Below are 15,731 nucleotides of genomic sequence, written 5' to 3' on the forward strand. Positions count from 1 at the left end.
GAGAGTGGGGTTTCACCATGTTAGCCAGGCTGGTCTCAAACTCCTGACTTCAGGTGATCCACCCACCCCAGTCCCCCAAAGTACTGGGATTACAGGCATGAGCTACCATGCCCAGCCTGATTTTTGTATTTTTAGTAGAGATGGGGTTTCATTATGTTGGCCAGGCTGGTCTCGAACTCCTGACCTCAGCTGATCCACCCGCCCCAGCCCCGCAAAGTGCTGGCATTACAGGCATGAGCCACTGCACTCGGCCCAAAATGTCACTTTAAATTGCTAGAATTTTAATAAGTAGATTTACCATAATTTACTAATTTCCTTATGTGATTTAGCTCGATTCTTTTAAACTTGTTATTCTAAACAAGTTGAGGTGAATACTAGAATAGCTTTTTTTTTTTTTAACAAAATGGATATATTTCTCTAAAGTATTACATAGGCAATTGACTGACAGTGTATTTCCATAGATGTTCTACTTTTATTTCTTGTAGATAAGTTAACGATAACTCCTAACTTCCAGGTTTCAGCTGCTTCCATTTCCAGACTTCCCTTTCAGGCAAGAAGTCATATTTGTATGAAATGTTTAAATGACATAAAAGTACATAATATAATAGAACTTCAGATTGTTTTGAGAAATGAAATTTTTTTCTAAGGTACATAGTCACTCTTATTTCAGGTTTTGTTAAAAAGTGGCATACTTAGGCTGGGTGCGGTGGCTCACGCCTGTAATCCCAGCACTTTGGGAGACTGAGGTGGGAAGATCACCTGAGGCCAGGAGTTCAAGACCAGCCTGGCCAACATGGTGAAACCCCGTCTCTACAAAAATACAAATATTAGTCGGGCATGATGGTGGGTGCCTGTAATCCCAGCTACTCGGGAAGCTAAGGCGGGAGAATTGCTTGAACCCAGGAGGCGGAGGTTGCAGTGAGCCAGGATCGTACCACTGCACTCCAGCCTGGGCGACTGAACGAGACTCCGTCTCAAAAAAAAAAAAAAGTGGCATACTTTAGACATTTGATACTCTGAATGGTGGATATGACAATATGGTAGGCCCCAGCCATATGGCAAGAGTTGCATATGTGAGTGAGGAAGGCCAGACGGACAGACCCTATATAGTGGGGACAGACTCCACTATAAAGTGGGGCTCATTTCGGGATCAAGAATACTCTTGGGAAATTTATTTAGACTTTTTTTCTGATGAATGGAACGGAAGGTTCATTTTTATTTTTCAAGAGTGATTTCCTGTATGGTAGATATAACAGCCAAGACGTCCAGTTGTTTGATGGTCACCATCTTGCCACTCCCCTCCTTTTGTTAAATCAGAATCCTGATTTCCTGGCTTAGGTGTTCTACTTGGCCCTTGAGTTTTTCTCAGTGGTACACTTCTCTCCTCCAGTGCCCTTGGTTTCTAGAATATGCCCGAATGATGTCTGTCGCATCTGGAAAAGTGGTGCCAAACTGCGCGTTGATATCACATTGCTGGGATTTGAAAACATGAGCTGGATAAGAGGGAGGCGTAGTTTTATATTTAAGGGAGAAGGTGAGTGACTTCTCTTGTAGTAATCACTGCTGAAGCGAAATTACAGGGTGATTTTTAACCATCAAAATGCTTTCACATTCATGTGCCTTTTCTGTCTGATCCTTTCTAGGGCATGTTTTTTGGTTATTCTTATTAATTATTCAGCTCTCCATCCCTGTCTTTGTTCTTGTCTGGCTAGTTCTCCTTCATGTGTCCTTTACCACCCAGAAGTTACCCTTGTGATGTGTCTGCTTCACTTTCCTGAGCCTTTGAGCACAGGCATTCTGTGTGTATCTCTGTATAACCCTCCATAATCAGGCATGAGAAATGGCATTGCTCACCCAATGTTGTGCATACATAATTTCTATGAATTCTGTAATAATATGTTTTATAAAGGACATTGATGGAATATAGTGCTAATAAGAATGCAAATTATTTAAAAATTCCGCATCTTTGGGGAAGATGGCTCAGAGCTTCCTATGTATTGTGGAAAGCTGGTCAGATAGGTGCAAATAGGTAGTCAATAATCAGTATACTGTAGGTTTTATCAGATAGCACCTGGGAGGACACACATGAAAGATGATGCATTTTAACATACGAAGCTTCCTTGTTTTTGCATCTTCCCTGCTTTGTGCTTAGTTATGTCTTTGTTTCCATTAATAGACAACTGGGCAGAGTTGATGGAAGTCAACCACGACGACAAAGTAGTCACCACCGAACACTTCGACCTTTCCCAAGAAATGGAGCGCCTCACTCTGGACTTGATGAAGCCAAAAAGCAGGGAAGTTGAGAGGCGGCTTACAAGCCCAGTCATTAACACCAGCCTCGATACTAAAAATATTGCTTTTGAAAGGTACAAATTTAGACTCTAAATTTTAAGGTCTAATCCCTATGCTGCCATCTTGAGTGACATGTATGTATGAATTGGAAATTATGGATGGATTGGGTTTTTTCTAATATGACATAATAAACACTAGTGGGTTTTAAGATTGATCTCTAACCAATAGAAATTGTAGCTGACACTCGACACCATCCATCATTTTTATAGCACATTGGTTAAGTCTTCTAAGACTTAACCAACATGAAGAATATGAATAAATGTCTTCTTTTTCTTTTATGTGCCCTTTCTAGTGGCTTTTACTTGAATCTTATTTTTGTCTTGATGTTTATGGATCCACAACACTCAGTCCCAGACCACGGAGCTTGGAGTTTCTGGAGGTTAGAATTGACCCAGTACTGAGTTCAGTTGTACTGATATTGGTCAGTCAAATTCACACTTACTATATAGTTAAATGTTCGTTTGGTTTTTTTTTTTAACCCACCTGTGAGGTTTAATGGTTTAGAGCAAGAATCTGGAGGGGATTTAGTTCTGTTCCAGACTCATAAAGAATTCTCCAGAGAGGTCTGTGCCTTGGTTAATCCAGATGAGAACACCATCACTGGTCATGTGCCTCTGGGCCACTTGGAGGGCTTAGAGGGCCTTTGAGTAGAGGCTGTCAAAGCTGTTTGCCTGTTTCTACAGTGGAGAACACTGACCCGATGGAGTCCTACGAGCACTGATGGTATTTGCCTAGGATGTCACATCCAGCTTTCTGCAAGCCAAAGTAGCTTAGCCTGAGAAAATGGACACTATTATCCTGATAATATTTGCCTAGGATGTCACATCCAGCTCTCTGCAAGTCAAAGTAGCTTAGCCTGAGAAAATGGACACTATTATCCTGATAGTATTTGCCTAGGATGCCATATCCAGCTCTCTGCAGCCTAAGTAGCTTAGCCTGAGAAAATGGACACTATTATCTTGGACTTAGGCCTTCTTTTCTCTTGATGAATATAACAACTGTCCTCTCATATTTTTCTTTTCTTCTTTTTTCTAATATAAAATTGGTTAGTAAATTTGTTTAGTCAAGCATAAAGCTTGTTAAGTATCCTTTTCTTCTAATTTAGATTGAGCGGTGGAATTAGGACATCTGTCCAGGGCTGCTGCTAGGGCAGGAGGGTAGCATCCCTGGAGGCAGGGTCAGTCCTCTTCTGCCGGCCTCCTTGCACCAGCCTGGCCAGTTGACATTCGCTGTCTTTTGGGGACAGCAAAATTTAGGGACTGACTGGATTTCCCTTGGAGGATCGTGGAAAGACATTTCCAGGCTTCCGTGTACCCCTCTGCAGGCAGGGAGGGCCCCTTCAGCTTAGGGCTCTGTTTGTAACCCCAGAAGGCAGAGGAGGCTGCCTTTTCTGCCACTGTTCATCTGTAGGCATGAGAGGGGGAGGAGCTGAGTGCCATCCACAGGGCTCCTAAATAACTGTGTGACTTTGGGCAAGTGGCCTCATCTCTCCAGTTTTGTTTCCTTAGCTGAAAGAAATAATGGAGTGAATCTGGAGATGAAGTCTCCAAAGTCCGGGACTCTTAAAATGTCTTGAGAAGAGACATTGTTCCTCATATTGTTCAACAGCAGAGTTGCCAGAGTCATTGTTTGTTGAAGTGTGATTTATGAAGAGAGCGTGACAATTCCTGGCTGTTACCCCACTGAGTGTAAATGGGAAATGATAGCATATTCCATTTGTACTGAGGACTAAGGCACATTTTTGTATTTTTGCGCCCACAGGGTTTTCTTCTTTTTTTTTTTTTGAGAAGGAGTCTCGCTCTGTCGCCTAGGCTGCAGTGCAGTGGCGCGATCTCGGCTCACTGCAAGCTCCACCTCCTGGGTTCCCGCCATTCTCCTGCCTCAGCCTCCGGAGTAGCTGGGACTACAGGCACCCGCCACCACACCCGGCTAATTTTTTTGTATTTTTAGTAGAGGCGGGGTTTCACCATGTTAACCAGGATGGTCTTGATCTCCTGACCTCGTGATCCGCCATCTCGGCCTCCCAAAGTGCTGGGATTACAGGTGTGAGCCACCGCGCCCAGCCCCAGAGCCCACAGGGTTTTCACAGTGCTCAAGCTAACTCTCTTGCAACTGACAGTGTGTTGCTGAGAGAATTTTTGGAAGATAGCTGCTTTGTTTTAATGGTGCTCAGAATTAAATGTGTGCTTGTCATGCATTGAGCAAGAATTGAGCCAATCCTTAGAATTGATACCACCTACAAAAAGAATATAGCTGCTTTTGAATGTGAGGTTTGTTGGTACAAAGAGTGTGTGAATTTACTTCTGATCAGAGGTGTGAGTATTCATTTGATTGAATTTGGAAGGTGTGGCCTTCTCTCATTTTCTTTTCTTTCTTTTTTTCTTTTTTTTTTTTTTTTTTTTGAGATGGCTTCTCGCTCTGTCACCCACCCTGGAGTGCAATGGCATGATCTCGGCTCACTGCAACCTCCGCCTCCCGGGTTCAAGCAATTCTTATACCTCAGTCTCCTGAGGAGGTGGGATTACAGGCACCCTCCTTTGTGCCCAGCTAATTTTTGTATTTTCCTAGAGATGGGGTTTCGCCATGTTGGCCAGGCTGGTATTGAACTCCTGACCTCAGGTGACCCGACTACTTTGGCCTCCCAAAGTTCTGGGATTACAGGCATGAGCCACCACACCCAGCCCCCTCTCTCATTTTTTGATGGTCACTTTTGTCCACTTTTTTCTAACCTGTTACTCAGAGCTTATGTGGGCAAATTAATACCCTGCCCTGATGAATGTTTGGCCTACAGTATATACACTGTGGTTGCAGTTTGAATTTTTCCCTTCTCTGAAAGATTACGCTTGCCCACCTCAAACAAAATATTCCCTGCCACCTTCAGAGCCTTTCTCCAGATTGTGTCGCAACCACCAAGACACAGTGCCTGTGAAGTGGCCTTTGGTGTGGTGGTCTCAGTGGAGACAGGCAGAGGTGAAAATGGCATGAGAGGGAAGCCAGGTGTTCTATCGTCTTCGGGTGCATTTGCATGCAAAGTTACCAAGGGCCACAGAGTCATTAGGAGATTAAAATTTAAAACAGGGTATGAACATTGGGTTGAATAACTAAACTGCTTCCAAGACTGGAAATGCTGGGCCGGGCTCGGTGGCTCACACCTGTAATCCCAGCACTTTTGGAGGCCGAGGTGGGCGGATCATGAGGTCAGGAGATCAAGATCCTCTTGGCTAACACGGTGAAACCCCATCTCTACTAAAAATACAAAAAATTAGCCCGATGTGGTGGTGGGCGCCTGTAGTCCCAGCTACTCGGGAGGCTGAGGCAGGAGAATCACTTGAACCCAGGAGGTAGGAGGTGGGAGGTGGAGCTTGCAGTGAGCTGAGATCGTGCCACTGCACTCCAGCCTGGGCGACAGTGTGAGACTCCATCTCAAAAAAAAAAAAAAAAAGAAGAGTGGAAATGCTGAGGGCAGTAGAGGCAGGATTGCCGAAGGAGCAGAGGTAACCCAGTGAGGAGCTTGGTAGTTCCTTGAGAGAAAAGCATAGTGCCGTCTTCCCAGAGTGTATGAAGGGTGAGATGGAGCAGGCGTAGTCATCCTTCCATCCATCAGAAGAGTCTGTTCCAGAAAACAGTGACTTCCTGTGCCAAGACATAAAGTGACTTAAGCAAACAAGGAACTGAGGATTGAAGGAAAAAGACTATCTCAATTTTCTGGTATTGATGATAAAAGGGGACTGTGGCTTATTAATCAATTGAGTCTGGTTCCTTACCTTCTCCCTGTGACTGTTATCTTGTTTCTGAAGTGTAAGTTGGAGATAGCATTTGGTATAATCCTGTTAGGATTCCTCTATTTCCATCCATGGGTCATGCTGTCCTAATTATAGACAACTAGTAGGAAAATGGAGCTCTGATCCCTCCTGTTCTGATGGGCTAAAATACACACGTAAACTCATTATACCATCTGGACTAATTTCACTAACCAAATCCCATTAGAAGAAAAGCAAACTATTTGGAAACACAAAATGCAAATAACCACATATGTTCTTTGTAACGTGGCTGACCTGCTGCTGTTCCCTGAGCTTCCTGCATGACGTCCCAACTCACTCAGTGGTCAGAGCAGAAGTCAGGCTGTTGCCCTAACCAAGGCCAAGAGGAGCTGAGATGTGATGTCCTAGACAAAGGGTAGGGCTGGTCAGGGGTCCCCTGTGAGAAGCAGCGTTTCCCAGGGCAAGCTGCTTTGAAAAAGAATCAGAGCCTTCTGACTGCTCTTGGCTCCTAAATACATTTTTTTTCAGGAGTATGTTGAGTTGAATAACTGAGATTTTGGGCATATTACCAGTACTGCATCTGCCACTGGAATGCTGGGCTACTTTAAAAGGAGTTCCACAAGATGGAATTAACAGCTGGGCTAAAAAAAAAATCTGTTTTTCACATCCTTTCCCCTGCTGCACCAAACCTGCCCAAACATGTGACTCATAGCCATTTTGCAGGCCTAATGGCATCTCCAAGCAGCTCACCACAGTGATGAGTTCCTGGCCTACCTGGTCTTTTGCAAGGAACAGGATGGTCTGTGCCTCATTGTTCTAAGAATTCCTCGATTGAGATGTGGCTACTTGTGGAGATCCCACCACTGACATCTATGTCCCCAGTTAAGATGACTCAGATAAATGCTCTGACCTGGTTACCACCTTGTGGTGAGCCCTTGGATGTTGGTCATCTTCACTCACTTGTTTGGGACTGCTGTGCAATAAATGTCACCACCTTTGTCCTCAATGCTGGCAGTTTTGTAAAGAAGCCAAGATTGGAGACTTTCTATGCCTGGGGTGAGGCAAATTGATGAATAACTGTGGGAGGAGGGTGGGGGTGCACAAGCCATCTGTCAGTGCTAGCCGCCTTCTGTGGACAATAGGACCATGATTTCTAAGTGTCCTTCACTAACTTAAGCTGGGGGGAAAAAACTATAAAGGCTGCAGATATAAATCTGAATGGCATATTGTACATGTAGAAATTTGTGGTGTTCACTTTTTATCAGAACTAAATCCGGATTCTGGGGCTGGAGGACAGATAAAGCAGAAGTTGTTAATGGTTACGAAGCAAAGGTAAAAGGAAACTCTTAAAATAAGATTTAATATAGCTATTTAGCTTCTATGCAAATGAGGAATCTGTTCCCATTTTTTTCATGCATCTGTGCCATGGAGATGCTCTGGGGAATGAGAAGTGTCTAATGTGTCTCTCACTTGGATTTTTGATTTTGTCTTATTTGACTTTCAGAAAATGGGATAGCATGCCCTGAGGAGGTCTGTAGCTATGCCAAAGAGAAACAATATTGTAGAGAAATGAGTACAGGTACCAGTTGTTCTGGTAGGAATGACAAGCTAGTCATTCCCTTAATTATTAAAAAGAAAAAAAAGAGGAAGAATTAGACTTCACATGTGTTCAAATATTGTGTAGTAGCTTTTGAGTCTCTTTTCTGTTAAATCAGCTTAATTGTAGTCAGCAGGCTCACAGCCCATTTGCATGACATCAGTGCGCTTAAAACATAGTTGTAATCGTGGAGACGATTGTCGATACAGTCATCTGGCATTTTGTCATCTGGAAAGCTCTGTTTCCTGGCCTTTCAGTCCCACAGTACAGCAGGGCTTGATGGCTTTTGGTGATGGAGCCCAGTGCTGCAGGGTCCTCTGGTGGCCTCTGAATGAGCAAAGAAATTTTACGTCATGCTCAGCAAGACACATTTAGGAGCACTTGTCCTAGTGCTGAGTGTGTGTTCTGCAGCTTTCAATGTTGGGGCTCCTCACGTGGCATATAGAGAGAATTCTCTGTTAACTGTTATGTTTGATTTTCTAGATGACCACATTCTCCAGTTATCCTTGATAACAGAGCATTTACTCTGGCAGTTACAATAATTTTTGTCAGTGCATGGAATGCCTTTTAAATAGTGACTTGCTGGTTTTCTCTAAAGCTCGTAAGTCTAGAGAACCTTGTGTTCATACCTTTCTCTTCTGCCCAGCAGATGGCTGTCTGAGTCATACTAGTATTACAAGATTACCAGCAGAGGCGGGGTGCAGTGGCTCACGCCTGTAATCCCAGCACTTTGGGAGGCCCAAGTAGGCAGATCACTTGAGGCCAGGATTTTGAGACCAGTGTGGCCAACATGGTGAAACCCCATCTCTACTAAAAATACAAAAATTAACCAGATATGGTAGCACACACCTGTAATCCCAGCTACTCTGGAGGCTGAGGCACGAGAATCGCTTGAACCCAGGAGGCGGAGGCTGCAGTGAGCCGAGATCACGCCACTGCACTCCAGCCTGAGCAACAGAGGGAGACTCTGTCTCAAAAAAAAAAAAAAAAAAAAAAATTACCAACAGAAGTACAGGATCCTGGTTTGGGTACCTTAGTTTAATAGAAACCCAGGTGGAAACCTAGATTGCAGGGCATTTGTTTGAGACTGTTTAGCCACAGCAGGGCAAGCAGGAAGATGCAGCCTGTCACTGCTAACTCCTCGGTATTAAAACTGTCAAATACGGGAGGTAACTGCTGATGCATTTTTCAGTTGATAGTTTATATACTTTCTCTGAAGGACTCTAATGATAGTTAACCATTTCTGATTTTTATTTTGCTGGATTGTTTTCTGTTTTTTTGCTTCAGCATTCTTGCTTTTGCTGTGCTTATTTTTGGAGTTTTGATTCCCTGTGTCACTGTTTTCTTTCGCATACACCTCTCAGGTTTACACAGTAAACAACGTGAATGTGATCACCAAAATACGCACAGAGCATCTGACCGAGGAGGAAAAAAAGAGATATAAAGGTAATCACCACCACCCTACCACCTCCTGTTTTGTTGTTATTTTTTAAGCCTAGAGGGAACTCTTTGTTGGCTCTGTTAAGCTTAGGGTTAATGTGATTGGGATGTGTTAAACCTAACGCTAACTACTTCTCTTTTTTTTTTTTTTTTTTTGAGACAAGGTCTCGCCCTGTCACCCAGGCTGGAGTGCAGTGGTGCGATCTCAGCTCGCTGCAATCTCTGCCTCCCGGGTTCAAGTGATTCTCCTGCCTCAGCCTCCTGAGTAGCTGGAATTACAGGCACCCGCCACCACACCTGGTTAATTTTTTGTATTTTCAGTAGAGACAGGGTTTCTTCATGTAGGCCAGGCTGGTCTCGAACTCCTGACATCAGGTGATACTCACTTGCCTCGGCCTCCCAAAGTGCTAAGATTGCAGGCATGAGCCACCATGCCTGGCCCCTAGCTTCTTTTTATAAAAATTTCTGGGCAGGCATGGTAGCTCACGCCTGTAATCCCAACACTTTGGGAGGCCAAGGCGGGCGAATCACCTGAGGTCAGGAGTTCGAGGCCAGCCTGACCAACATGGAGAAACCCCATCTCTACTAAAAAAAATACAAAATTAGCCAGGTGTGGTGGCACATGCCTGTAATCCTAGCTACTCAGGAGGCTGAGGCAGGAGAGTCACTTGAACCTGGCAGGCAGAGGTTGCAGTGAGCCAAGATCATGCCATTGCACTCCAGCCCGGGCAACAAGAGTGAAACTCTGTCTAAAAAAAAAAAAATTCTGGCTGGGCACAATGGCTCACACCTGTAATCCCATAATCCCAATACTTTGGGAGGCCAAGGTGGGTAGATCGCTTGAGCCCAGGAGTTTGAGACCAGCTTGGCCAACATGGTAAAACCCCATCTCTACTAAAAATACAAAAATTAACCAGGTGTGGTGGCACACTCCTGTCGTCTCAGCTACTGGGGAGGCTGAGGCAGGAGAATCGCTGGAACCTCAGAGGCAGAGGTTGCCGTGAGCCAAGGTTGTCCCACTGCACTCCAGCCTGGGTGACAGAGCTAGACTCTGTCTAAAAAAAAAAAAAAAGGAAAAAAAATTTCCTTAGTCTGACTCATTCTTCAAAATGTTTCCCCATAGTTGGCCTCAACTATAATTAAAGCTATTCATGAGGGCTTGTTTGTGTGTTATCAAGAACAATTGTGGAATTCAGCTAAAAAAGGAGATAAGGATATTTGAGAACATTTATCACTGGAATGAGTGATTTAGTCCAAACTATTGTGATGAAAGATTTAGACAGAACTTGGGATCTGAGCAAAAACATTGCATGTGGTTGCCACATCCCAGCCCCTCCAACTCTATGGCCTTGTGAAATTACTTCTGCTCTGTGCCTCAGTTTCCTCAGCAGTGAAATGCAGGTGATATCCAACCTTCCTTAGAGTTATTGAGAGGATTAGATGAGTTACGACGTGGAAGCCTTTAGAATGGCGCCTGCAGTATGTGGTAAGCATGCAGTAATTGTTCACCAGCACCACCACCACCATTGCCATTACTCCACTTTGACAGGTGAGGGAACCGAGGCCCAAAACACATGGATAGCGAGTGGCCAAGGTGGGGTTGGAATCCAGGTCTGGCTCACTCCAAAATCCAGACTCTTCCCATTATTCTGCTTTAATTATTACAGCTGTTTATCTGGTTTAGAGATCCTCATGAAAAGCACTCAATAAAGGACAACTTAGTTTATGATTATTGTGAATGATTTGATCAGCCAGTCTGTAATTGCATTTCCTAATGAGGTAGCTTGGACCGGAAACTTGAATGAAGATCTTTTTTTATAGCCACAAGTAAGATATAATATTAGACTTTAAACTTCCCCCCTCTCTGTAGCGGACAGGAACCCGCTGGAATCTTTGCTGGGAACTGTGGAACACCAGTTTGGTGCACAAGGGGTAAGTTGAGGCAATGAGCTTTCATTGCAGTTAGATGAAAGGAAACAACTTGTCTATGCCTGGGATGGCATTTACTGGATCCTGAACAGCTCACTCTTTGTAAAGGCCAAAGATACCCCCAAGCTGGAATTTGAGATACTCTTGGAAGAGAATTAGATGAGTGAATCTTTGAAAACAAAGATTTTAGAGGAGAAGTAGTGATTATAGAAATCAGGTGCTTCCCCTCTTATCCATTATAAACGAGGGGACTCTATAGAAATGGAACTTAAAAAGGACTCAGGACTTGATATTGCAACAGAGCACCTTAACAAATATTTCCTTGCTTGGTGCTCACAGTAACTATGTGAACTTGGTACAGTGGATGTCTCTGCGGGACAGAAAAATGACCTTTCCACTGTCAAAGCTAGACAGGGAAACAGCTAGAACTTCAACTCCAAGTCTTCCAAGTCTCATGACCTTTCAGATATTTCTCTTTCTTTCTTTGCTATAATCAGGAGATAAAAATTTAAAGGAGAGTAGAGAAATATTTTGAAATGAAGAAATCCATTAGACTTGCCATGTAGTTTGGTGATACCCTCATAGATTTTCTTGTTCCATTCAAAAAAGTTAGTGAATAGAACTTCCTGGTCTTAGCTGGTTAACACGTCCACCTCAGACACTGAGTGCCGTAGGCCTTCACTTGTGAACATCACTTGGCATTTCTGACTCTCCTGAGTTCTGGCTCAGCAGGACCTCACCACGGAATGTGCTACTGCAAACAACCCTACAGCCATCACGCCTGATGAGTACTTCAATGAAGAGTTTGATCTGAAAGACAGGGACATTGGAAGGCCGAAAGAGCTGACGATTAGAACACAGAAGTAAGAGAGGTTCAGCTGCCATTTTCAACCTATGTGTGTTTCAGAAATTGTGCTGTTTTATGGTGTTATGTTGAATCATTCCACTGCTCCCCCACCCCCCTTTTTTTACAGGGGAGACGGAGTCTCGCTCTGTTGCCTAGGCTGGAGTGCAGTGGCACAAACTTGGCTCACTGCAACCTCTGCCTCCCAGGTTCAAGCAATTGTCCTGCCTCAGCCTCCTTAATAGCTGGGACTACAGGCACGTGCCACCATGCCCAGCTAATTTTTATATTTTTAGTAGAGACAGGGTTTCCCCATATTGGTCAGGCTGGTCTCGAACTCCTGACCTCATGATCCGCTCGCCTGGGCCTCCCAAAGTGCTGGGATTACAGGCATAAGCCACTGCTCCCGGCCTCCTCTGCCCCTTTTTATAAAAAATAATTTTAAAATTACTTTGCCATGAAAGCCAACAGTAGATTGTTCATGTTATTAGCTTTTTGCCAAATAGAATCTAGATTGGATGTAAGAATGCCTTTTTTTTTTTTTTTTAACTGCTAACCAGCTTCAGCTGATCAAATTCGAATGAAACTGTTTCCACCCGCTATCATTTCTTCATGCTTGCTGTCAATTAAGACTTGGATAGTGGCAGGTTGTCATGCAAGTCGCTTGCCTTGATTTCCAGATTTTAGGGTGATGTGAATTCCTCGTCTCCCTAGACATTTGACCTTTAATAGGTCCGAATTAAGAGATGACTGGGCAGAGTGTAGAGTAAGGCTGCTGTTGTCTAGCCTACTGCATAGCAGTAATCTCCTTTTCTCATCTGGTGGAGATGGCCTCAGTCTTTTCTCGGTTGAATTCTGCAGGTTTAAAGCAATGCTGTGGATGTGTGAAGAGTTTCCCCTCTCTCTCGTGGAGCAGGTCATTCCCATCATTGACCTAATGGCTCGAACGAGTGCTCATTTTGCAAGACTGAGAGATTTCATCAAATTGGAATTCCCACCTGGATTTCCTGTCAAAATAGGTACTGCTAAATAAACTTCAGCAACACTTGGAGGTTCTGCCCATGTTTGTGGGTGGCAGCATGTGGGTGGTGGGATGCTTCAGGGAATTGGAATGCTTTAGGTCAAAGTAGCTTATAGACCTAATGGAGGAGGTGAGAGTTCTCCTGTGGTTTAATTTGATTTAAAGAAGTATTATGATTGGTGGTTCATTTTGCATATCAAAATCAAGAGATCTCCAACCATCATTTCTATTTGCAAATGGTGCTGACAGATGTTAAAAGGCATAAAAACATGACACAGTCATTGTTTTAATGTCAAACCTTACTTCAATGAGACTTCAAATTAGATAATTATTTGAGGAAGACAGTTGACACCAAGATTCTTTGATACCTAAATATGATCTACATCCCAAGCTAGTATGCATAAAGTATGCATAATGCTGTATATATGTGTGTGTGTGTATATATATATATCTCATACATACTACTCATGAAGAGTATTAATTTTGGATAGTTGTATGTTCATGATGCTTGAACCCTAGCTCGATCACTTACTCACTGTGATCTAGGAGAAAGTACATAACCCCCCTTTTTTTTTTTTTGAGACGGTGTCTCGCTCTGTTGCCAAGGCTGGAATGCAGTGGCATGATCTTGGCTCACTGCAACCTCCACCTCCCAGGTTCAAGCAATTTTCCTGCCTCAGCCTCCTAAGTAGCTGGGATTATAGGCATACACCACCACGCCCAGCTAATTTTTGTATTTTTAGTAGAGATGGGCTTTTATCATGTTGGTTAGGCTGGTCTCGAACTCCTAACCTCAGGTTATCAGCCCGCCTTGGCCTCCCAAAGTTCTGGGATTACAGGTGTGAGCCACCGCGCCCAGCCGAAAATACGTAATTCTCAGTCTCAGTTTTCCCATCTGTGTATTGGGGAGGGTTGTTATGAGGCTTATATAAAATTATACTTATCAAAGTACTTGGCATAGTAAGCACTTAGTAAATGATAACTATTATTGTTATTCTTAGTAAAGTTTACTTATAAAAGTTTTTATTTTGTTAGAAATTCCCTTGTTTCATGTCTTAAATGCACGGATTACATTTGGAAATGTTAATGGCTGTAGCACTGCCGAAGAATCTGTATCTCAAAATGTGGAAGGGACCCAGGCTGATTCAGGTAAAAAAATAAATTAATTAAAAGTTTAGTTTTGTTATTTAAAAAAAATTTTATGGCTGGGCGTGGTGGCTCATGTCTGTAATCCCAGCACTTTGGGAGGCCGAGGCGGGTGGATCACCTGAGGTTGGGAGTTCGAGACCAGCGTGACCAACATGGAGAAAACCCGTCTCTACTAAAATATAAAATTAGCCAGGTGTGGTGGCACATGCCTGTAATCCCAGCTACTCGGGAGGCTAAGGCAGGAGAATCGCTTGAACCCGGTTGGGGGTGGGGGGCACAGAGGTTACCGTGAGCTGAGACTGTGCCATTGTACTCCAGCCTGGGCAACAAGAGCAAAACTACATCTCAAAAAAAAAAAATTTATAATTCAGTCATCATATTCATAATTCACCCTGAAGCTGGAATATCTGAGGGAGTCTGTGTTGGATGAAAGAAAACTTTAGATTTAGTTTAAATTAAGCAAATAAAAACTTGTAGTATATGTATGATCCTAGTTATATTAAAAAGACAGGATGTTCTTAAAAATCAGCTTTATTGAGGTGTAATGTACATACAATAAAATGCTCTCATTTTAAGTGTGACGGTTCAGTGCATTTTTTTTTTTTTCTCAAATACAGAGTCTCACTCTGTCACCTAGGCTGGAGTGCAGTGGCACAATCTCTGCTCACTGCAGCCTCTGCCTCCCAGGCTCAAGCAATTTTCTTGCCTAGTCTCCCAAGTATCTGGGAATACAGGTGTGTGCCACCATGCCTGGCTGATTTTTGTATATTTATTAGAGACTGGGTTTCACCATGTTGGCTAGGCTGGTCTGGAACTCCTGACCTCAAGTGATCCACCCACCTCAGCCTCCCAAAGTGCTGGTGTGAGCCACCATACCCAGCCACATTTTGACAAATGTATGCATCTGTGTAACCACCACCACAGTCAAGATAGACAGCATTTCCATATGCCCCCAAATTTCCTCACGCTCCCTTGCCGTCAATACAATTCATGTTTTTAGATGCAATTGTAAACGGACTTATTTTCTTACTTTCATTTTCCAATTACTAGTATATAGAAATATTATTGAGTTTTGTATTTTGACCTTGAATCTTTTTTAAAAATTTTTTTAATCTTTTTTTTTCTTGCACAATTGCATGGCCGGGATTGACCTTGTTTATCTTGTAACATGGCTGAATTTACTTGTCTTACACTTTTTTGTAGATTTCTTAGAATTTCTTACATATGGCCGGGCGCGGTGGCTCAAGCCTGTAATCCCAGCACTTTGGGAGGCCGAGATGGGCGGATCACAAGGTCAGGAGATCAAGACCATCCTGGCTAACACGGTGAAACCCCGTCTCTACTAAAAAATACAAAAATCTAGCCGGGCGAGGTGGCGGGCGCCTGTAGTCCCAGCTACTCGGGAGGCTGAGGCAGGAGAATGGCGTAAACCTGGGAGGCGGAGCTTGCAGTGAGCTGAGATCCGGCCACTGCACTCCAGCCTGGGCAACAGAGGGAGACTCCGCCTCAAAAAAAAAAAAAAAAAAAAAAAAAGAATTTCTTACATATATGGTCATGTTGTCTATTAATAAAGAAAATTTTACTTTTTCCTTTCCAATCTTTAAACTTTTTATTTCTTTTTCTTGACTTATTGGACTG

General features: G+C 43.4%; 1 protein-coding gene across 2 annotated transcripts in view; it reads left to right on the forward strand.

The window, feature by feature from the left end:
* Positions 1-15,731, forward strand: part of ANKRD13A (ankyrin repeat domain 13A) — a 41,800-nt gene that overhangs the window by 18,357 nt on the left and 7,712 nt on the right. The window contains exons 5-12 of one of the 2 annotated variants that reach the window (XM_025401655.1): positions 1,391-1,534; positions 2,177-2,366; positions 7,379-7,445; positions 9,075-9,156; positions 11,021-11,082; positions 11,809-11,942; positions 12,785-12,942; positions 13,980-14,093. In XM_025401655.1, the coding sequence (XP_025257440.1) occupies positions 1,391-1,534; positions 2,177-2,366; positions 7,379-7,445; positions 9,075-9,156; positions 11,021-11,082; positions 11,809-11,942; positions 12,785-12,942; positions 13,980-14,093 (951 nt within the window). The remainder of the gene's footprint in view (positions 1-1,390; positions 1,535-2,176; positions 2,367-7,378; positions 7,446-9,074; positions 9,157-11,020; positions 11,083-11,808; positions 11,943-12,784; positions 12,943-13,979; positions 14,094-15,731) is intronic. The other variant, XM_025401656.1, reaches the window with a different exon arrangement.

Source organism: Theropithecus gelada, chromosome 11 (genome assembly GCF_003255815.1).
Source record: "Theropithecus gelada isolate Dixy chromosome 11, Tgel_1.0, whole genome shotgun sequence".
Lineage (NCBI taxonomy): Eukaryota > Metazoa > Chordata > Mammalia > Primates > Cercopithecidae > Theropithecus > Theropithecus gelada.